We start from the raw sequence: 23470 nt of genomic DNA on the forward strand, positions 1-23470 counted from the left end.
TTTAGATTGGCCATCTCTCCTTGCTCTCTTGACCCCGTGCCCTCGTTTCGTTTAGAGAGCGCTTGGCAACAACGTAAGCATGAGAAAATTCTCTGACATTTCCTCCTAAACGGCCATAATAATAATACGTGATACTGGCCCCCTCCAGAGCCACTGCGCGTTGTTTGACAAGTACAGCAACAGGTGCGTACTTTCATACCTCCGGACTAGTTCAGTTTATTCGTCGTGTGTATGAATATTAGCCGGCTAGCTAGCTAAGCTGGTTTTGAAACGCACTGTGTTTCCATGCCAACTGTAACTTGCAGTAAAAGTCGTGCGCAAGGGCTCAGACACGGCGATATTTTGCTTTATCCTCACTTGCAAACAGGTAGTTATAGAATATTTTATATATCACTAACGTTAATTAGATTTTTTTTTCTTCTCTATGAGAGTATTACGTTTTGTGGGTTGTTTTAATTTGCCTTACATTATGGTTGTCGTGTTTTAGTGTCAAATATTATTTCATTGTGGACTGGAAAAGAAAGTGTTTATTGCTTGCCACTTTTTTTAAAATGGTGCATCCATAGTCTCACTGCTAAAACAAACGAACAAACAATAAAAACATTCACAGACTTTGTTCTGTAACCGACAACATCTCTCTGGGTCTCTGCTGGTAAGATGTATTGGTTGTTAAATTTGGGTGTTGTGTATTACGTTTTGCTATCTGGTAATGGCTGATTACTTGAGAAAATACCAAAAAGTGCTAGAGCCAAAATAATTTAATAAAAAAAAGTTAAGATCAGGGTACACTCCAATTGATTGACAACAATATATCAAATAAAATTGGTCAATCAGGTCATATCAAATATTACATTTAGATTAATTTGACGTAAGGTAACCTCACTCTCTTGATAATGAATATAAACATTTAATAACTCTGTTTTGTAAAACTGAAGCAATATTGTCCACATTGACTAAGAAATTTCCCAAATAATGCTGAGTTTTGGCTATACCATGTCTATACCTTTTACAAAATAACTGTGGTAGTGTTTGGTGGAAAACGCTATGATCAAAATTAGAGAACAGCAAACAGACCCTGGATCTTTAATACTAGAGCATATATATGGCCACAGGACATCACTGCAGGGATTAAACCACGTTACTGAATGAGCTTCTGATAAACATTTGCATTCACTTTGCTCTGTATTTGTATGAACTTTCCCCAAACAATGAAATTTCTCCTCCACTTTTCATAGATTTTTTTATTTATGCTATTGACTAACATAAAAGGTTAGTTAGTCTAGGCTTTTGTTTCTTTTGATGTCGAATGGACTTTCAGCTCAAAAGTCACCGTAAGCCAAGATCCTTACCCTGTTCAGCAAGGAATTCCAGCTGAAATGTTAAACTGATTGACCATTCTATGAATTATTCTATCCACATGCTTTAGGCATGGGACCATAACCGGTTTCAGGGTTTACCGTGGTTAGGAAAAGGCAAGGTTTTAAAACTGCTAAAATTTTCTGTTATATCGTTCCTATGATATGTTTGTTTTTGTTTTTACAACTATTTTAGTTTTAGAACATCAGTATCTCCACATCAAAAGCTACTATGATTGAGAAAATATCTGAAAAGCAAATGTCTCAACATACAAACACACCTGAACAGTGCTGTGGCATAATTTATATCTAAAGATGCTTTTTCAGGTTGTAAAGAAATCAGTGAAACTAATGAAGATTGCGGAAGTAAATGATTTATTTTAATTATTTAGCCTGTTTAATGTTCCAAAATATTTGCAATATTTTTTATTTAATTATTAAAAAATCGTCTGTTCAAAGGGAAAAAAAGTTTTAGTTTTTTACCCAGACATTTAAAAAAGAAACATATTTTAGAGCAGTGATCACAATACCTTTAATCTGATATTTTTATCCAAGGTTATCAGAATCTTATACAGGCTCATGCCTTATCATGCTTTTATCATCGTTGCACAACATGGACACAATAAAGACATTGTAGATGCAAGATTTTAAAAATCACATATTATGATTAAATACCTTCTTGTGCTGCAGCTGAAGAGTTTACTTGTTGTCTTTCATCTTTACAGTGTGCTGTCCGAGAGTTTGTGTCAACTTGCTAAGCCAGTCGTTATTTAATTACATTTTACCAATTAATTAAAAAACATCACCACAATACCATTTAACTGTTAATTTTATACATTGTAACAAATATTTGTAAAGTAACAGTTTTCCATATTTTGTGATTCATGTTTTAAATGTTTAATTGTTTAAGCTTTTTTTTACGCATTATGAGACCTAGATCTTTCCTCTAATAACTTTTAACCTTAAAAAGTTGAAAAAAGTGACTTTTATGAATATATTTAATTGTTTAAAGCGGTGGTCCAGAGTGTATTTTAATGCTTGGTTGTGTTTATAAGATGCAAAGCAATGTGTGCTCATGCTTCATTTGTAAAAAAAAATATATATATATTTTCTTATATATCTTACTTTGATTATATAAAGCTACTCAGCTAACATGAAAACGACTGTCATATTTCCTAGTTTCTCTGAAAGGCCCGCCCTCAAGAGGCTCTAATGAGTCAGCTAACATACGCTGTTATTCACGGATCAGCTGATTGCACCTGGAAAAGAATCAAACCTCTAAGAGCATGCGCTGTGCCTCGGCTGTGTAAACAATGTTGTTCAGAGACGTTAGCTGTAGCAGTTTGAGCCTGAAAATGACACAGCTTAGCCTTACGCCCGCTCTCTGAAATAACATCTGACAATTAATCGTTCACATATATTCGGAATAAGCCTGTGTAAGTAATATGAAACATTCACATATTTTTTGCGAGTTCATTATTTGAGATGTAGAATGCACAGAAAACAGCCTCATAGAAAGACACTGAAAGCACTGGTGAAGATTGTGGGTATTTACAGCAGTTTGACGGATAAAAACGAATTTGTAGCTAAATTGTTAGCTGTGCCAAACAACATTTCCCGTTGTCAACATCCTTGTTTTCGTCCTTGCTGCAGCATAACATTAAAGCTAGAAACTGTGCATGTGATAGATCAGTTTTAACAAAGAAAAATACAATCCACAGCTTCATCTATTATGGTTGGTGGAGTTTTTAGTTGAATCCAGCGCTGAACTGGGAGAGATTCTGGAAGCTGTCCTGTCAAATGCTAGCTATATATTTTTTATAATTCTCTGGAGCATAATTAAAATAAAACTGTAAGCACTGCTCTCTTTGTCTCATGTCCTTTGGAAGCCCAAATAAAGAAACAGAAGAAGCTTTGTGGAAAAATGCAGCGTTTGGATGGCATTTTAGCTTTCTCTGCTATAACATTACAGCGCCTCTTGCCACGCCCCTTTTGCTGCGCGGGCTGTATGCGCATGGTCAATGCAAGTGTTTGTGATCTCATTAACACCGATGTATTTTTTGGTAGTCCCCAAACTGCGTTCGATTGCGTTGATTTTACAGATTTGTTTATTTATATATTATTTATGATACATGATACTATTCCAAACTACTAAAATGTCAATAAAAGTCAATTTGTTAAAATGTAGAGTTGGATTTTTCAACATCAAAAGTCGGCAGAGCAGAGATCAAGATCCCATAATGAAACTCACAACCATAAATAGACAGAAAACAAAATACAAAAACTGTTAATTAAAAGATAATGTTTACAGTATATACTCTTCAACATTAAATCATAAAGCTTTAGCATTTGTTTTGGCTGTAAATAAAACACTTTGGCTACTCGTAAAACTCGAACAAACTTGCACATCAGATTTCATATTTACTTAATGACCAACAATTAGTCTTTGCTAACTGCACTAAACCATATTACATTCTCAGCTGAAGTTACAATTAATTAAAAAAATAGTTTACTAGTTTTTATATGCACTTGAACGCTTGACAAGTGATCACTTTAGGCTCTGAACATCATTATTACATTGTTGCAAATGTAGGCTAAGTGTAAACAGCAACCTCTTTTCTAATAAAGTATGCTTGTTTGTTCTAGGTTCCAAGCACTTTTCTCATCACATTTGACAAGTAGGGATTGTCTTTCTTCCCTGATACTTGTCCGCCTCCTGGCCTTGATTTTCATGTTCATGTATCAGGTTTAGGTCTCCTGTGTTTCTAATAGGTCACTTGATCTTAAGGTTTCAGTGTGTCATCATGTAAGTATATCCAAGTTGGGCCACCCATCACAGAAGTGGCAAATTTGTTCCTTTTTGTTAGGGATTATATGCCAGTACCCAGACGACAGCGCGCAGTGGGGAGGATGATAGCCTTCTACTGGACTGCTAAAGCAAAGCAGTGTGAACTGAAGAATTTTCCATCTGGGGAAACCCTGCTGTCCTGCTTCTGAAGAGATCAGGTTAGTGCATATATTTTGAATTGGTTATAAAAGTGATTTGAAGTTGATGTTTGGTCACAAGAGTCAAAAGTGTTTTCTTAATGTCAGTTCTTTGATGGAGCTTGGTAAAATGGTTCCCTCTTTAAAATATATTTATTATTTATTTTGACCTTCTTAAGGAGGCCATGAGGCCAATCTATTTGAGCTCAGTGGCGAAAGGTCATGGTCTGGATTAACTGACTGGATCAAAATACAGTTACCTCAGGAAGGTCTCGCAGGAGTTTTATCTTCGTTTCAACTTGTAATTGACTTTGAGTTTTGTTCAAAAACAACTACAAGTTCATTCATGCCCTTAGTGATGGTACATTTTAAAGCTGTAATCAAGACCAAGTTTTTATAAATATAAAGTAAGTGGTGTTCATCATCAATTATCCAAATATTTTACCCAATAACATTGTTAGATACGTCAAGTTTGATACAGTTTAGGTGAGAAAACTTAGTGTTGACACGTGGGGTACTCCATCCATGATGTTTAACTATTTGATTTACTGAAGTGGTAAAATGCTGAAAATATGGGTCAGACAGGTAGAAACAGACTGAGACATGATGCTAAGCCTTAGCATTTTGTCCCTTACAACACTCATTGATTATATCAAATTATTTGAAGTGGTTCAATGCTGAAAATGTGGTTTTTAAAGTGCTAAGTGGCAAAATGTCAATCATGTTGTTTAAGGTGCACATTCATCTAAAGAGAGGAATAGGGGTAGAGACATTGTGCTAAATATTAAAGGTCTTGGCTTTGAAATGTGCATTTTTATTCAATATTTGACATAATCTCAACCGAAATATAGCACATAGAGTAACCTCTCCCCTTTTTATGGAACAGCCAATTTTAGGGCTTGGCCATTTGGCCTAAAATCAAAATCTCGATTAATTGAACCTTTTAATCTAGTTACGATTAAGGAATGATTTTTTTATATATTTATGTTATTTTTTACCCTTACAGTTCACTGACAACTTTTCAACAGTAATTATGCTCACATATTACAAGTAAGAGATTTTTAAATGAAGTGTGCATTGCTTTTAAAAATAATTTAAGTAAACAAACTATCTACTTTCCATGATTATTTATTAAACATCAATGCTGAACAACTGAAATTACAACACACATTGCCTAAAACATGGCTCTCCATGCCGCCGACCCTCGTCATCACTGCCACACTGACCAATCACAAAGCTTTACCCATGCATTGTTGTGACGTGTAGTTTCATTTTTTTGAGAGGTGTGCAGGTATGCAAAGGCTGTGCTAGACCGTACGTGTGCGCTTGGCAAAAGTTTAAAAACATAAACATAGTGTAATTCAGCCTTAACAGAGCAAGCTCACTGACTCCACACACGGTAGGGAAAGTAATTTAAAAAATTGACCTGGAAAAATCTGATCAATTATAGATTCTGAATGTCGATTTCGATAAATTTTTGATTAATTGCCTATCCTTAGCCAATAGCATTTTGCTTTATCCCCGCTCTGCCATTGGGAGTGGTTGAGCTCAAACACATCAAATGTGAATTGTCTTAAGGGGGCGGGGCAGTCAGATACTAGAGAGCATTTGATTGGTCACGATGTGATGAGAAACTGATGTATGAGGTGACATGAATAAAACCGTTGATCCACTTAGTGTGACAAACTACAAGCCTTACGTGTTTATATCAGTTTTATATCCTCTAAACATACAACAAGAGCTACTTATGATCAACAACAGCTACTCGTGATCTTATTTTATCTGATCCACTGAAACACTCAAAATATAATTCAGTTTAAGTATAAAGCCTCAATCATGTTGACCGCTGGGGAGAAACTGAAAAAGAAACAAAATGCTAAGCCTTAGCGCTTTTCAATTTACAGCTATGATTCATTTATTTTCTTTCAGCTTAGTACCTTTATTCATCAGGGGTTGCCACAGCGAAATGAACCGCCAACTTATCCAACATATGTTTTACACAGCAGATGCCCTTCCAGTTGCAACCCAGTGCTGGAAAACACCCATACACACTCATTTACACACATTCATACAATACAGCCAATTTAGTTTTTATTCAGTTCTCCTATAGCGGATACCTTTGGACTGTGGGGGAAACCGGAGCACTTGGAGGAATCCCACGCCAACATAGGGAGAACATGCAAACTCCACACAGAAATGCCAACTGATCCAGGCAGAATTCAAACCAGCGTCCTTCTTGCTGTGAGGCAACAGTGCTAACCACTGAGCCACTGTGTTGCCCCTTACAACTATAAGTGAAATCAAATTTTCTTACCCATTAAAGTGGTTACAGAAAATATTCTTTATTTTAAGTGTCAAAATCTAAGATTCAAAGAGGTTGAATACATTCATTCATTTTCTTGTCGGCTTAGTCCCTTTATTAATCCGGGGTCGCCACAGCGGAATGAACAGCCAACTTATCCAGCAAGTTTTTACGCAGCGGATGCCCTTCCAGCCGCAACCCATCTCTGGTAAACATCCACACACACACACATTCACACACACACACGTACACTTCGGACAACGTAGCCTACCCAATTCACCTGTACAGCATGTCTTTGGACTGTGGGGGAAGCTAGAACACCCGGAGGAAACCCACGCGAAGGCAGGGAGAACATGCAAACTCTACACAGAAACACCAACTGAGCCGAGGTTCGACCCAGCGACCTTCTTGCTGTGAGGCGACAGCACTACCTAATGCGCCACTGCCTCGCCCTGATGTTGAATACAGAAAATAAAATTCAGTTTAAGTGATGAAATCTAAATCCTGTTGTTGGCTAAAGAAATGGGAACAGAAACAGTTATTTATAAGCACACTAACATGTTTGATTGACTTTCACACTCGGGATGTGACATCAGACATCAATATGATATCAATAAGTTCTTTAATGGATGCTTCGCTTAATCTAGAATTGTCTCAGAGCTCGCTCAGTCTTCATCAAAGTTTTATGTGTGCTCTCAGAATGGGGACACCAGCGGAGCGCTCAGTGAGTGAAGTGTGCCGGTGTGAGCCTGATCCAGGGCTGGAGGGAGAAGGCTGGGGAAGTGACACCCACGCGGAGCCCTCCAACACTCCAATCCCACTGCCAGTAGCCAACAAGAAGAAAAAGAGAAAGAAGAAGTAGGCATTTTTATATGCAGTTTTAGTTTGAGCTCAATAAAGACTTTTGTTTTACAGTTTTTCTCAGTCGCTTTAATGCATTTCTGCACAACAGTTAAAGCATTTCTCAAAACAATTAGTACAAAAGCATGTCACTTGCTCAAAATGGATAGTTAATTCCTCAAAAGCAAGTATTCATGTCAATCAAAGGGTTTATGAACAAGATAGTCAAATGGCTTTGTCATGTTTTTATTATGACAGTTTACTCTGTACATTGTTTTCAATGAAAAAAGTCTGATTTTGGTGACACTTCCTAAAAATGCTCTAGACAGCACTATGTACTATTTGCACAGCCATTTGAAAACTACAGTAAAGTTAGACATCACTGCATTTAGTGAGGTATCTAAGTACAAGACACTGAAAATGTATGTTTCCCATTTTTACTGCATTTGCTCTCTGCAATTCAAATTTATTCACAGCATTATGCCAAATAATCAATGTACCCTTATTTACAACTAACATAAACTTCCTTTGGGTAGAGCTGTGCACAACTGTAAACAATATTGCAGTACATATCGGAACTGAACCTACAACACACACAGGTCTGTAAATTATTCATGAAATTGTTCAATTTTGAAGACATTTTCAGGAAAATAAAGATTAAAAAATTTAGATTTTGACAACTAGTTCAACATTTTTGTATGTAACGACTCAACTAATGAAATGAGGACTATTAGTTTTATATGGAGTGACTATGCAGCATTCACAAGTTGACTGACATGACATAAGCATATGAAAATGTTATAAATAGCAGAGAGTTGTATGAAAGCTAATGATGCATGTCCAAACGCATTTGCAATTTGTTGGAAGGAATGAGAAACTGCTACTAGGATGTGCACAAATGACTAATTGTTTTGAGAAATGCATTAACTGTTGTGCAAATGTAAATAGTGTTGTGTGAAATGCACCAAAGCCACTGAGAAAAAACTGTAAATAGTTTCTTTTTATTTATTTCTGAGGCACACTATTCATCAGTCATATGATCCTTCACATTAAAGCTCCAAAAAGTTTTGTTATTTTTAATGTCAAAACACTGTTTATTTTTGTACTTTTTGGGAGATTCAAATGAATAAAAAGTTTACTGTTAGGTTTCATCTACACTCACTCACTTTTTTAGGTACACCATTCCAACTGCTTGTTAATGCAAATTTCTAATAAGCCAATTTTAGCATGCAACTCAATACATTTAGGTATGTAGACATGGCTGCTGTTTAAACTGACCATCAGAATTGGAAAGAAAGGTGAATTAAGTGACTTTGAACGTGGCATGGTTGTTGGTGCCAGATGGGCTGGTCTGAGTATTTCAGAAACTGCTGATCTACTGCAATTTTCATGCACAACCATCTCTAAGAATTACAGACAATGGTCCAAAAGAGAAAAAATCAGGCAACAGTAGCAGAATACCACACCGGGTACCACTACTGTCAGCTAAGAACAGGAAACTGCGGCTACAATTCACACAGGCAATTCAAAATTGGACAATTAAAGATTGGAAAAAACATTGCCTGGTCTGATGTGGTCTCAACATTCGGATAGTAGGGTCAGAATTTGGCATCAACAACATGATAGCATGGATTCATCCTACCTTATATCAATGGTTAAGACTGGTGGTGGGGGTGTAATGGTGTGGGGGATATTCTTTGGCACATTTTGGGCCTATTAGTTCCAACTAAGCATCATGTCAATGCCACAGCCTACCTTTCTATTGTTGCTGACCATGTCCATCTCTTTATTACCACAGTGTACCCATCTTCTGATGGCTAGTTCTATCAGGATAACACGCCATGTTATAAAGCAAGAATAACCTCAGACCGGTTTCTTGAACATGCCAATGAATTCACTGTACTCATATGGCCTCCACAGTCACCAGAAATCAATCAAATAGAGCACCTTTGGGTTGTGTTGGAACAGGAGATTTGCATCATACATTGATGTGCAGCAAATCTGCAGAAACTGTGTGATGCTATTCTGTCAATATGGACCAAATTCTCTGAGAAATATTTCCAGTACCTTGTTGAATCTATGCCAGGATTAAGGCAGTTCAGAAGGCAAAAGGGGGTCCAACCCGATACTAGTAGGGTGTACCTAATAAAGTGGCCAGTGAGTGTATGTAATGCATGGCTGTAACAGTGTTTCAGTGCAACAATGTTTTATTTGTTACAAATAAACTACAGATTTTTTTAGCAATGATATCCTTTGCAGTACCGCATATTAACAATTATTGAGAAGTATAAACCATTTTCGGTATACCTTTACAGGACCTTTTTACACAATTGTAGTTATTAAGCGAACAATGCACAGGTCTGTCCCTTTGTCCTCTCCCTGTTTTTCAGATGACTGTGGATAAATCTCACCAACTGCAAATATGAGAGTGGTGAGTTTCTGTTTTGTCATTTTAACTCTAAACAACTGTGGATATAGCCACTGTGATTTACTGTTATGTTTTATAAACATTTATAATCATGCAGTGACATGTTTTTTTTCAGTGCGTCGTGCTGCTCGCAGATATGGGATACGAGAGGCAGCAGAGGGAGAAGACTGGACTCTATACTGGACCGACTGTTCAGTCTCATTAGACAGAGTCATGGATATGAAGCGTTACCAGGTGTTTACTGTCAAACATCAGTCTACTCTTATTCATCATCCTGATTCTCCACTTGCTTAAAAAAATGCTTACATGTCCCTCACACAGAAAATCAACCATTTTCCTGGTATGAATGAAATCTGCAGGAAGGACTTGCTAGCACGGAATATGAACCGCATGCTAAAACTCTTCCCAAAGGAGTACAACATTTTTCCTCGCACATGGTGCCTTCCTGCCGAGTGAGTCAATTTGGGTTCAATAAACAGTTGTTTTCACAAGTTTAATTCTTTAGCATTTTCTCTTTTTCAATGTCCTTTAGTTATAGTGACTTCCAAGCCTACACCAGAGCCAAAAAGCACAAAACATTTATCTGCAAGCCAGACTCAGGTTGCCAAGGTCGTGGTATTTATCTTACCAAGTCTAACAAGGATATTCGGCCAGGAGAACACATGATTTGCCAGGTGTACATGTCCAAGGTAACGCATTAAACTTTACTTAATAAAAAGAAACACTATCATAATTCTAATCTACCATTTCAATGTTATGATGTCACTGGCCCATGAACATATTCTGTTTATTGTCAAACTATTTCATAACTGCAATTCAATCATAACTTTACGTTAAAACAGCTATTTTAACATTATGTATCAATATTTAAAACTTTTTGAATTCCCGAAAGCTATGGAAATAAACAATGTATAACAGGAAATAAATTAGGACCATTGTTATTGTTTACATCTCTCAAAAAGGTCTATATGCAGATGTTAGATTGAAAAAAGGTAAACATAATAAAACAGGTGAACTTACACTTTTTTTTTGTTTTGTTTCTACAGCCGTTCATCATTGATGGGTTCAAGTTTGACCTGCGCATTTATGTGCTGGTGACCAGCTGTGACCCCTTCCGTGTCTTCATGTATGATGAGGGACTCGTCCGTTTTTGCACCACACATTATACTGAGCCCACTGTCAGCAACTTGGTAAGACACTATTAACCATTGCAACCGATTAATATGCTTTAGTGTTAATCAACTGAAATGCAGTTTCAGTTACAAACTGTCTGAAGTGTAGTAGGCTTTGCTGTTTATTGTCAGATTTTTTGAACATTTAAAATTGTAATTTTTATATCAGTTATAGCATTAAAAAGGCCAATATAAAACACTAGTTTATTGTTGTATTGCTGTGTGAAGGCATTGATTTGTATATGATGACAGTCTATTAATAGTTGCGCACTGTTTAAATGTACTACCCTTTAGTTATGTTTGAGATGAAAACATCTACTTTATTTAATTGCTGTAAAAATGCATTAGATAAATATTTCAATCTAAAATGCATAATTATATGGTGTCATGGTTTTGTAATTAAAAATGTGGTTATAATGGAAGTCAATGGGGCAAAAACAGCCACAAACAGTAAATTAGGGAGAAAAAAAATTAAATCTTATGCTGCACAAAAACTAACAATGCATCAAAGGCAATGTTGTTACTAATCTTTTACATAATAAAAGGTTAAAAAATCCAGCCCACAACTACTTTTTAAATTAAAAATAAGTCATTTTTTCACCAAATCAGTGGCATCATTTATGAATTTGGCAATTAAAGAGTAAAAATCCTGTAATTTTCTATAAAAATGTAGTAGTTTTGATCAATAAGGACTGAGATTGATTAACAGATTTATGCTAAAAATAAAACATAGATTAATCTGATGTATTTTTACAGCAATTTAATTCAGTGGATGTTTTCATCCCAAACATACAGTAACAAAAGGGTAGTAAATTTGCCCGGAGTGTATCATTGAGGTTTTTACATGTTTCCCAAAATATATGTCAAAATAAGATTAAATAATTAGACACTTGCCCTGTCAAAATGAAATCTGCACAAAATACAATTAATAATATTAATAGTAATGTTGGCCTGATGACAGATCCAGTTCGTGATCAATTAAAATAATTTGATTCAAAGATATTCTAACAAGTATAGCTCAACAATAGTGATGTATTTCTGTGACAAAATGTAAATTAAAGTGCCTTTTACACTATCACGTTAGATTTGTTCTAAAATGAGACAAGCCAGCACGCATTATTCTGGTCACTTAACTACATAGCTGTTAACAAGGAAAATACAGCTGGTGCAATAATGGTAGCAAAAGTGTTATAAAAAACCCAGATGGGCAGAGAGAGTATGTGAAAACACTTTGTTGAGCAAGTGACAAAAACTGGTCATGCTGGCCAATAGTATTAAAAACGGTGTCTGTATAGACATTTTTCTTCGTTGCTGCATGGAGCGTGCCATAGTGACCAGCGCCTTCCGGTAGGGTGTTTAGAACTTCCTTTTAAGAGTTGTCATCAGCCAGAGCAAAGCTTTAACTTCAACACATTTTAGTTAAACTCATCATAAACCAAGCCTAGGCCCATTTCCAGGGCACAATATCTATTAATTATCTTTTACAAAACAATCAATGAGTGATAAATTAACCAACCATGAAGATATAAATCAAGTAAATCAATTGCGAATATACAAAAATTACCAATAAAAGTATGTGACAGACACTCTGCTGGCTGATTTGCATGTTGATTCTAATTGGGAGCCGCTTATGTTTTATTTAGTTAGTTTGTGTTGTGTGGTATTTGTTTTTTTTTTTTTGTCAATTCAAATTGACACTTTATTTTCACTTTGTGACACTTATTAAATCAATGTGTCAGTGGGACAGTACAGGCTACGTGTGTGTGCCAAACATTTTGGAGAATTACATTTGTTTGGGTTGGTTATATATTTGAAAGAAAGAGAAAATGCTCACTTTTGTGGTGACGAGGCTTCATTTAAACGGCACAAGATGCCGTCTGACAATGAGGTGAAATACCTTGCAGTAGTTGTTTTCCATCCCATTAGATAGCGTATTTTTAAATAACCCGTCTAAGAGGTGGTGCTGATCGACAACAGTATAAGTTCAGACATTAAAAGCAAGTAAAACAGATTAAAACGATCATTTCAAAGCTGTCCAAATGTGACTATACACATCAGCTGCCGACCGAAAGTTCTTAGCATTCTCCTTGCTCATACAATCAAATCAATAATGGGTCATTTTGCATGCTAAGAAAAAGGTCTTGAGCAGCCAAAAAATCGAATCAAATAGTTGAAACACTAGTAATTATAATTGCTTAATGCTATAACGGTTCATAATAGATCTAAGTATAAATCTAGTAATAATGAAATACAGACTGTACATAAGATATAATCTTAATCTTTTTCTTTAAAATCTACAGGAGGATGTTTGCATGCACTTAACTAACTATGCCATCAACAAGCATAGTGAAAACTTTGTACGCGATGAAGATACTGGCAGCAAACGGTAATCTGCAGCAGTGTCTCTCAACCATGTTCCTGAAGGTCCACCACCTCTGCATATTTTCCATGTCTTCTTAACCAAACACGCCTAATTCAAGTCAACATTAGCAGAGACTGAAAGACCTATGATGGGTGTGAAAGACAAAGGAGACATCCAGAACATGCAGTGTTGGTGGTCCTCCAGAGAGAAACACTGATCTAGTATGTTCTTAAAGATTACGTTTTTTCATTAAAACAGTATTGGAGATGATGGCTCTTTGATTGTGTCCTTATAGGAAACTCTCCAGCTTCAAGAAGCACATGGAAGACATGAGTTATGACACTGAAAAGTTGTGGACGGATATTGAGGACGTGATCATTAAAACACTAATATCAGCGCACCCCATTCTCAAACACAACTACCAAACCTGCTTTCCCAATCACGCATCTGGCAGCGCTTGCTTTGAGATCCTGGGATTTGATGTCTTACTGGATCGTCGACTGAAACCTTGGCTTCTTGAGGTTTGAGCTCCTTTTGAGGCTTATTTTGTTTTTGTGGCTCAGATCGCCCTATGAAGCAGTTAATGACATCTGATGTAGCAAAGGCTAGCAAATTTTGTTGTGTTTAGGTCAACCATTCCCCCAGCTTCACCACAGACTCCCGCTTAGACCGGGAGGTGAAGGACAGCCTGCTGTATGACACTTTGGTGCTGATTAATCTGGGAGCCTGTGACCGCAGGAAGATCACAGAGGAGGAGAAGCGCCGTGTAAAAGAGAGACTACAGCAGAACCGCTCGAGAGAGGCCAGGTACCACAGAGACCACAGCTGCACTTCAAGTGGCTGTTCATATGTCATGTTTAAAAGTGGAGACTGCACAATTTTCTCCTTTCCAAAGCACTTTGAAGCTCAGCTGCTGGTTTGCAAACCCCAGATTGTAAAATAATAATAATATTTTTGTTAGTTAAAAACAAAATTTTTTTTGCAAGTTTATATCCTAAACACATTCATTACTTTTCATAAGGCCCCGTTTACACTAATGCGTTTTCATTTTAAGACGCATAAGTTTTGCTACGGTTACGCCATCCGTTCACACTACACCAAAGTTTTTGAGAGCCGAAAACGGAGCATTTTGAAAATGCTGAAGAGGCCGTTTTCAATCTAAAACGCTGCTGCTCCGTCTCAGTGTAGATGGGGGAAAGCGGAAAAATCTGAAATTGGAGGCGGGGCTGCAGACATTCTCCTCTCTAATTAGGTCTTAGACACAGTTCAGTCCTGCATCCTCTGCGTTTAAGTTCAGACTTTGCTAGTTTGGTATGAAAAACAGACTCCCGAGGACATGTTGGGTAAATCTTCAAAGAGAACAGTGTATTTTATAAACTTATTCACATCATCCTGGCTGCGTATGTTGTTTCACTATCTTTACAATAAAATGAAAACATGATATAAGGAACTGCTATTTTCATTTTGATATTAGCAACTTAACAGACAGCAAAAATGTTGAGGCGTCGTGCTGCATATACAAGCGTCATCTTCACTGTATGCATATTTATATCAAAACAGAGCCTATAACATAACTGCTTCCTTTCATTTTCATTGAAAATATGAATCATACCCTCTCTTTTGCTTAATATCAGTTTTAATAATCAATAATGGCCATAAAAGTATGACGTACAATAAGTTTAAACACTATAGGAAATAAAGACAGACAATCAGTCAATATGCAGAATGTACGTGGTTACATTAATTTAAGAGTTCACACTTAACTGATAATCAATAAAGCGTAATTGGCATGCTGTCCCAGAAGAGAGCCCTGAGCTTGTAATATCCTCGAGCCCAGGGCTCCCTCCTGTTAAAAGGGCGAGAGGGAAGTTTGAGCTCAGGTAGGTCTCGACATGTGCTGTCGCCATGTGAGTGTAAACTTGGGTGAATATTTTGGTTTAGTCGATTGACTATGGTGTATGTTTTTGGACGGTGGGAGGAAACCAGGGGACCCGGGGGAGACCCATGTGAACACAGGAAAAACATAGAAACTCTGCACAGAAACACCAACCAGTACAATAGGAGGTTGGACCGGCTATGTTCTTGCTGTGAGGCAACAGTGCTAGCCACTGGGCCACCGTGTCGCCATATCAAAAAAGGGTGGAGAGTAGGGGTGGAAGTGGGGAAAATCCTCTTGAAATTAGTTTATAAATAAACCACACTTATTAACTTATCTCTGCGCTCAGCCAAAACAATAATATCACGTTTAACAAATATAGTGAGATTAGATCCAGAGGTAGATGCTTGATGAACAGTCAGACGGGCACAGCTCTCATCTGGCTAGATATGCTGCAGTGCATGCCAGAGTGTGTGTGTTTGGTCACGTGATGTGCGTTTTCTTTGTTGTGGTGTAGACGGAGAGTTGTTCAGAAACGCTGTGTGAAACTAGTGTGGACATGGATCGTTTTCATTCTTAAACGCCGTTTTAAATCTAAAACGTACTAGTGTAAACGGGGCCTTAGTCTTTATTTTAGAGGTTGCCACAGCAGAATGAACAGCCAATTATTCCAGCATATGTTTTTACTCAGCAGATGCCTTTCCAGCTGCTACTCAGTACTGGGAAACAGCGTGCACACTAATTTACACACACTCATACACTACAGACAATTTAGTTTATTCAATTCAGCTATAGTGCATGTCTTTGGACTCGGACCCAGATGAAACCCATGGGGGAGAACATGCTAACTCTACACAGAAATTCCAACTTGTTCTGCCAGAACTCTGTCTAGAAACTTTCTTGCTGTGAGGCAACAGAGTTTTGGGGGGCTCTGACCCCCCTAATTATGTTTGATCCCCCCTGAAGAACATCAAAACAAGTTGTATGTGGGGTCTGCCCTTTAAAATGGTTTGCTCTGATCTTAAATAACATCACCAATTAAAATAATAGATAAGATAAATATACATTTGACCACTCCTAAAATGGTTCATACAACTGTGAATGCATGTTTACGCCAAAAATATTAATTTAGCCGGCAAATCTAGGCAGCGTCTTCAAAAAACATGTTTCTTGTAAATTAGGGGTCTATACTGTAGGTGTCTTTAAAAGTAAATACATGGTTTGTAATTTAATACACGCTTGCCGGCACATGGAAGTTAAACAGTAAAATAAAGAATATGTGCAGTCTTTCATGATCATCCAAAGGTGCAGGAAGGCAAACCTGTCACCATTTATTTAATTCACAAATGTCGTTGAGAACCACTCAATATCCCTCAAAAAAGTATGTTTTTATTAATAAATTAGATTCAATTGAATTAAATATAGAACTTTAGTTCACCAAGGCGTATTACGGAAACTTGACCCTCCTGATCTTCAATGTATAATTCGCACCATGGTGCTAACCACTGAGCCAAATGTAGTTTTCTCAAACTAAATTTCTGAAATATAAGATAATAAGATTAATAAGATAACATTAATGTTCATTCTTCAGAGTTCAATATTAATATTGCACAATTTTGAGTCTTGCAGTTTTATTGAAAATCTCCCATTCATCATTTTTTCTTGAATTCAGAGTTAACTCACGGTTTAGTTCTTAATTGACATTGTGACTGTTTTTATCTTTTGAGTGCTGCCTGAATCTGTGATTAAACTCTTTAACCTTGATCCATGCATGCATGTCTTATTTCTCAAAAGAAATGAGGAGCTTCGTCAGTCTCAAGCTGCAAGTATGGAGCAGATGCAGAAATATGAAGCAAAACACATGGGTGGTTTCCGGCGAATTTTCCCTCGTGACGGAGGAGAGAAATATGAAAAGTATTTCCAACACAGCAGCTCTCTTTTCCAGGAAACTGCAGCCTCTAAAGCCAGAGAGGAGTGTGCCAGGTGTGCAAATACTGCATGATTTGCTGGATTGTTTCAACTCAATTTTAGGTCAAATGTGGAGAAACTCAAAATTTCAGTAACATTTCTTTTCCCAACAATTGGGTTCATCCACATTTGACCGATTTATTTTGTATCTATCTGTAGGCAGCAGCTGCAGGAGTTGCGTCTGAAGCAAGAGCAGAAAGAGCGAGATAAGAAAGGATCACGTAAACAGGATCTTCAGGGTGAATCTGCAGGAGAAAAAGTAAAACCAAGAAAAAGTCAACCCCCACATAAAACTTCAAACTCAGTAAGTCATTCAGTTGCTTTGACTCGCCACTAGAGGGACCTTGTTGCCTGTATTTGACTGGCTGATGAATTCCATATGGAATTTTCTTTAGTTACCAGCAATGCTTGAGCTGTCCAGCGTGAGGGAAGAGACACCTGTTTCTCTTGAGCGGATTGAGAAAGAGGAGGCCGAGAGAGTCCGAGAGCTTCAGCAGCGAGAGACTCTCCTGTTAAACATGGGCGTGGTGAATCAGGTCCGCCAGCTTCTTCAAAGTGCCAATCATCTTACTCAGTGTATCAACCACTCGCATGAACAAGCCAGCTTTCCTCCACACTGCAGACACGACCACAAGGTATGGAAGAAAAAAAGCAATAATTAAATGGATGGTTCAGGGAAAATACAAAGCATTTATTTAATATTGTTTCAGAGCTGTATGGTTTTCTTAACTGTGACCAAAAATATATCATATTTTGAAAAATGTCTGCTTTAGTTGAATAAATGTCATTGGGGTCTAATGTAGTTTTAATATTAAATGTGTTTAATAGTATTATGCGTTTTAATAAAAACTTTAAATTTAGTTTTTCATTCATATTCCTTCGTCTCAGTCCCTTTATTTATCATGGGTCACCACAGCAGAATGAACTGACAACTTTTCGAGCTGCGGATGCCCTTCCAACTGCAACCTAGTACTAGGAAACCCATACACACTCATTCACACACATACACTATAGCCATACAATGGAGCTAATAATATGCCAAAACAATCTGAATTTGAATTGTGTTAATTTGAACTATTGACAGGTGTAATTTAATAAATCTGAATTTGTATATGCCATTAAACATTGCTTTGGATTTGAATTTCTTAATTAGAATTTGAATTTAATAGCTTGAATATTAAACATGTGAAATTTAAGACAACTGAATTGTTCAAGGCTGAATTTCTTTTAGACGCATCTTCAAACTTCAGATTTCTTGTGTTCTGAATTAATAGACTGCAGATATTGGGTTTGTAAAAATACAGTTTCAAATATTCAAGATGAAGAAATTGAGAACATCAAATTTAATATTCTAAAATGCAAAACCGGAAATTCAGATCTTGAAATTCAGATTCAGCAGACAGTAGGTCAGAGGTCATCAACAGGGAAGAGTAGACGATCATCAAAAAGTCAAACTAAGCATTTTGCCCTATCACAGCGCTGTGTGATTTACTGGTGGATGTGAGGCTCATGAAGACAAAATTAGTCTGCAAACTGACTATCGGGGATCAGCTATTTTCAGTAGTTTGTTTAATAAATATATTCATGCTTCAGTGAACCAAATTCATATATTTAACTCAATAACATCTCATTGGTTAATCAATTTTATTTACGCTTTTGGTGTTTTGAGGGATAAAGGGATGATTCAGACCTGTACTGCAACCTCTGATGGGTTATTTCAGCAGATAGAGGGCTCTTACACCTTTAAGTCTCATTTAAGGCCTTTTCAAGCTCTTTCCAGGTGCATTTTTCAACTATTCCAGCATTTTACAGCTGTGGTTAAGAACATATTTGCATGCACACACTTCTTCTTCAAATTATATAAGATGCATCACAATATTCTATAGTAAAGCATAGCATATGGTACAGTATTTTAAGGAAAATTTTTATATGTTGGCCCAAAGCCCATTATCAACACTGAAATGCCTCTTTAAATATCATCTATTCACATCTAAGATGTCATATTTAACCTTACATTAATATTTATTTGAATGCTCTGAGGTGATGCAATGGCGTAGTAGGTAGTGCTGTCGCCTCACAACAAGAAGGTCGCTGGGTTGCTGGTTCGAACCTCGGCTCAGTTGGCGTTTCTGTGTGGAGTTTGCATGTTCTCCCTGAGTTTGCGTGGGTTTCCTCCGGGTGCTCCGGTTTCCCCCAAAGTCCAAAGACATGGGGTAGGCTAAATTGTCCGTAGTGTATGAGTGTGTGTGTGTGTGGATGTTTTCCAGAGATGGATTGCAGATGGAAGGGCATCCGCTGCGTAAAAATCCTGCTGGATAAGTTGGCGGTTCATTCCGCTGTGGCAACCCCAGATCAATAAAGGGACTAAGCCGACAAGAAAATGAATAAATAATAGATTTTTCCATATATTTTAAAACATTACATTATTTTTGGCTAAAATACATTGAAACCAAAATGTCCAATGGGTGGCGCTAAATTTGTGTCTTTGTCACTGAATTGTTCTTTCAGATTAGTTTGAATCAGCTCATTTATAAATGAAGTGACTAAATCTGAATGACTCACTCAGAGATTTCTTTTTAACCTCATGTGTTAAGTGCTTAAACTTAGTTTCAAATAACATAAGACATGTTAAAAAGTCTATATTGTTGTGAACAATGTACAGGGAAAGCCACTTGACTTTTCAACATGTTTGGTTTATGTGACCCTATACTTCAAGCTGAAATACATATGAGTTTAATTTTACATTAGGATATATGTAGATACAAGACCCCCCCCCTGCCCCCCCCCCCCCCCCCCCCCCCCCCCCCTCACACACACACACACACACCCACATGACCATGACTATGAATCAAGCAGAGGCAAGTGATTCTAAGTTTGTGATAACATTGTTTTCGGTGACCGTCTACTCTTCCCTGTTCAAATCTCAATTTCACGATCTGAATTTCCGGTTTTGAATTTGATTTTTCTGAATTTCTTCAGCTTGAAAACTTGAAACTGTATTTTTACAAACCCAATATCTGCAGAGTAGGATTTCAGAACTCAAAAATCTGAAGTTTGAAGATGCGTCTATAAAACATTCAGCCTTGAACAATTCAGTTGTCTTAAATTTCAGATGTTCAATATTCAAGTTATAAAAATTCAAATTAAGAAATTCAAAACAACTATTTAACAATAAATTTAAATTCAAATTTTTTTGGCATATTAGGTCCATACTAATTTAGCTTACCCAATTCACCTGTACCACATGTCTTTGGACTGTGGGGGAAACCGGAGCACACAGAGGAAACCCACACCAACACGGGGAGAACATGCAAACTCCACACCGAAATTATTATAATATTATTTTTTTTATTTTATAATATATTTATATTATGATATATTATAAAATATATATCAGTTTTCAGACAAATAACAATTGATATATAATATCATTGTTTAGTAATTTGCTAGTTATAGGCTTTTTTGTCTTTTTTTAAAATATTTGTATTTAGCTTTGTATTTATTTCAGTTTTTAATAGTTTGAGTGCTACTGCTTAAACATTTATTATATTTAGTTGAAAAGGCAATAAATAACTTTATTTTGCTTTTTATTTCATTTTAGTGTAGGTTTTGCAAATATTCAGCTAAGTTAAGCAGAACAATTTTATCCAGTGCTCAAGAATGTCAAGGCGCAACGTCAAGGCGCCTAGTACAGGGACAGCTTACCATAAAATAAGACACAGTTACAAAAACAGAATATTTGGTGAGTGACTACATGGATATTTCTTTCAACTTATTTATAATTTTTTATAAGTTTTTTATTTAGAACTTTATTTTCAAATATTTATATTTAGCTTTATAATATTTTTCTTTTAGTTTTAGCACTTGACCTTGTTTCAGTTTCTTATTTTAATTAAGTTTTCCATATATATATTTGTTTATTTCAATTATTTTCATTTGAGTAATTCTTTGTGCTGGCGGCATGAAGTATTAGTGAACTGAATAAGCTAAATTGGGCAAAGTGTATGAGGGTGAGAGTGTATGGGTGTTTCGCAGTACTGGGTTGCGGCTGGAAGGGCATATGCTGCGTAAAAAAAACATATGCTGGATAACCAAAGGAAAATGAATGAATGAATAATTCTTTGTGCTTTCCTCCACATTTTACTTCAATGTTTTTTGGTCAAGAATTTCTGTTTTGCTTAAACTCAGCAATATACTTAAAATAAAATACTATTAGAATTAAATCATTTCATACTAATGTTGAAGATTTTATCTGTAAATTCTACTCAATACACTCTCTTTCCAGTTGGACACGCTTGCAGAGATATCGTGGAGGCAGAAGAACATCTACTCTACAATGCAACATCAAATTCTTGCCAGAAACGGGCCCAGTTTGCCGAATGTTCATTCCCAAACACTGCAAAACCGAAAACCCTGGCCCTCTCTAGAACACGGTCTCCTCCAGCCCGTCCAGACTCAAGCAGCAGCTCTCAAACACTATGGACTGGAAGAGATGGTAGCGTCAAATGCAGAGGAGCAGGCTAATCTAATTAAGGCCACTAGTGCACAACAGATACCTTTAACAAGTGATTATCATTGACTTTTCTTTTACTTATACTATTGTAAAATATTTAGAGTAAACTCACACTTTACTCGCAATCTCTCTGCTTTACAGTCAATGGGTCTTTCATTTGGCGTCAGGGCAGTCTGAGCTCCTCTCTGGCCGAGTCGAGAGCAAGAGCCACAATGTTAGCCATGCCTCCTCTTGGTCCAGGACGACTACATCGTCCCACCATTTTTCATGACCCCAACTCTCTCTTTATCATCTCTACCCCGGCTCCTCTTGTCCCGAGACCACACCTCTCGCACGACCTCCGAAAAGCTCCTCGCAGAGTCCTTCCACATGAGCACAGCCTCTGACCAGGGATGACACAAGTCATTCAGTAAGCGAATAAAGACTCAAGGAAGGTGTTTTGTAATGAGTGAAGAGTTGAAGGTGAGAAGGTGCGCATTCACTACCTGTCTTCCAGACTGAAAATGTCAAATTTTTGTCTTCACTAATTTTAATTTGAATGCCATTTTTCCTTTTTTTCCCTGTAATTTGTTACAATTGCAGTCAGTCGTTTAGCCTATTTTGAAGAGTGCAGAGGGCTGGTGCCTGCTGCTACCTTAAATTGTAGGTATTATCGGATTAAAACAAGCCATAAGTTCATAATTTTAAATTAAATGAATGTGAATATCCTTTGTTTAACACAGTCTTGTAAGCTATTTCATGTCATTCTAAGCCAATTAGTATAAATAAACATTTTAATGAATGTTTTTTGTTTATTAGAATGCTGATCTAAAGGAATAGGTCAAATATTTCAATTCATGATGGGTCTTGTCCTGCCAGTATGACTTCTTAGAACATATATGAAAATAAACAGGGTACAATATTGCCCATTTATTCTCAGAAACAGAAATTTCTATGCAATTTGTGCTGTAAAACAGAGTTTGTACATTGTTTAAATGCTGGGTTGTTTCAATAAAAATATGGTAAAATATGGACACAGTTGTGTGTTAATTTCTTTTTTAAATATACCCCAATGGTTTGATTTGTCTGTCTTTATGTCAGATATGGACAACCCAGCCCAGAATTTTGACTGTACAAACTAAATAATTACGAATTAAATTAGCTGATGAGGAGTTTCAGCAGCATGTAAATTTTACTTAATCCACCGCTGCATGTATTTCTAAAATATTTTATCAAACATTTTATGGCATATTGAATTTAAAGAAACATTAAATTAGAAAATGAAGCCATAAGTTATGTTGAATTTATTTAGTCATAAATGATAAAAAATGAGCAAATTAAATAAATATTTTTTTTTACTGATAAGGACGGGTCAAAGGTGGTAAGGTGTTTTATCGGCTGTAGTAAAATAAGCGTTACAACACCCATTCAAGTGGTCTAATGAACCCTTTTTTCAACGTTTTTCGTTAGTTATTATCTGAAAAAAATCAACAATAATATCAGTATAATAAATATAAATACATTTTCGCACGCAAGAGGACACTGGTAGTTACGAATTGCTGTGAGATTGTGTTGAATGCCGAAACTTACAAGAATGTCGCATCCATGGCTTGCGTCGCCCCGCTACTCATTATGTCCGTCTTTTTTCTTAATCTTATTCTTGAACTATTTCTGGAAATCATTATCATTA

At 36.6% G+C, this 23470-nt stretch overlaps 1 protein-coding gene and 1 pseudogene across 2 annotated transcripts; both read left to right on the forward strand.

The window, feature by feature from the left end:
* The first annotated feature begins 30 nt into the window (after positions 1-30).
* Positions 31-22813, forward strand: ttll6 (tubulin tyrosine ligase-like family, member 6). Of its 2 annotated transcripts, none has more exon segments than NM_001105524.2 (16): positions 31-367; positions 4223-4361; positions 7342-7500; positions 9876-9913; positions 10026-10144; positions 10232-10362; positions 10443-10599; positions 10957-11100; positions 13383-13468; positions 13740-13965; positions 14073-14251; positions 17115-17303; positions 17448-17592; positions 17684-17923; positions 21574-21853; positions 21943-22813. In NM_001105524.2, coding segments are annotated over 14 exon segments (2337 nt in total). In that variant the 5' UTR covers positions 31-367; positions 4223-4361; position 7342; the 3' UTR covers positions 22188-22813.
* Positions 18768-23470, forward strand: part of si:busm1-227h09.4p (si:busm1-227h09.4, pseudogene) — a 29256-nt pseudogene continuing 24553 nt past the window's right edge.

The sequence above is a fragment of the Danio rerio genome, chromosome 12, assembly GCF_052040795.2.
Source record: "Danio rerio strain M-AB ecotype USA chromosome 12, GRCz13ab, whole genome shotgun sequence".
Classification (NCBI taxonomy): domain Eukaryota; kingdom Metazoa; phylum Chordata; class Actinopteri; order Cypriniformes; family Danionidae; genus Danio; species Danio rerio.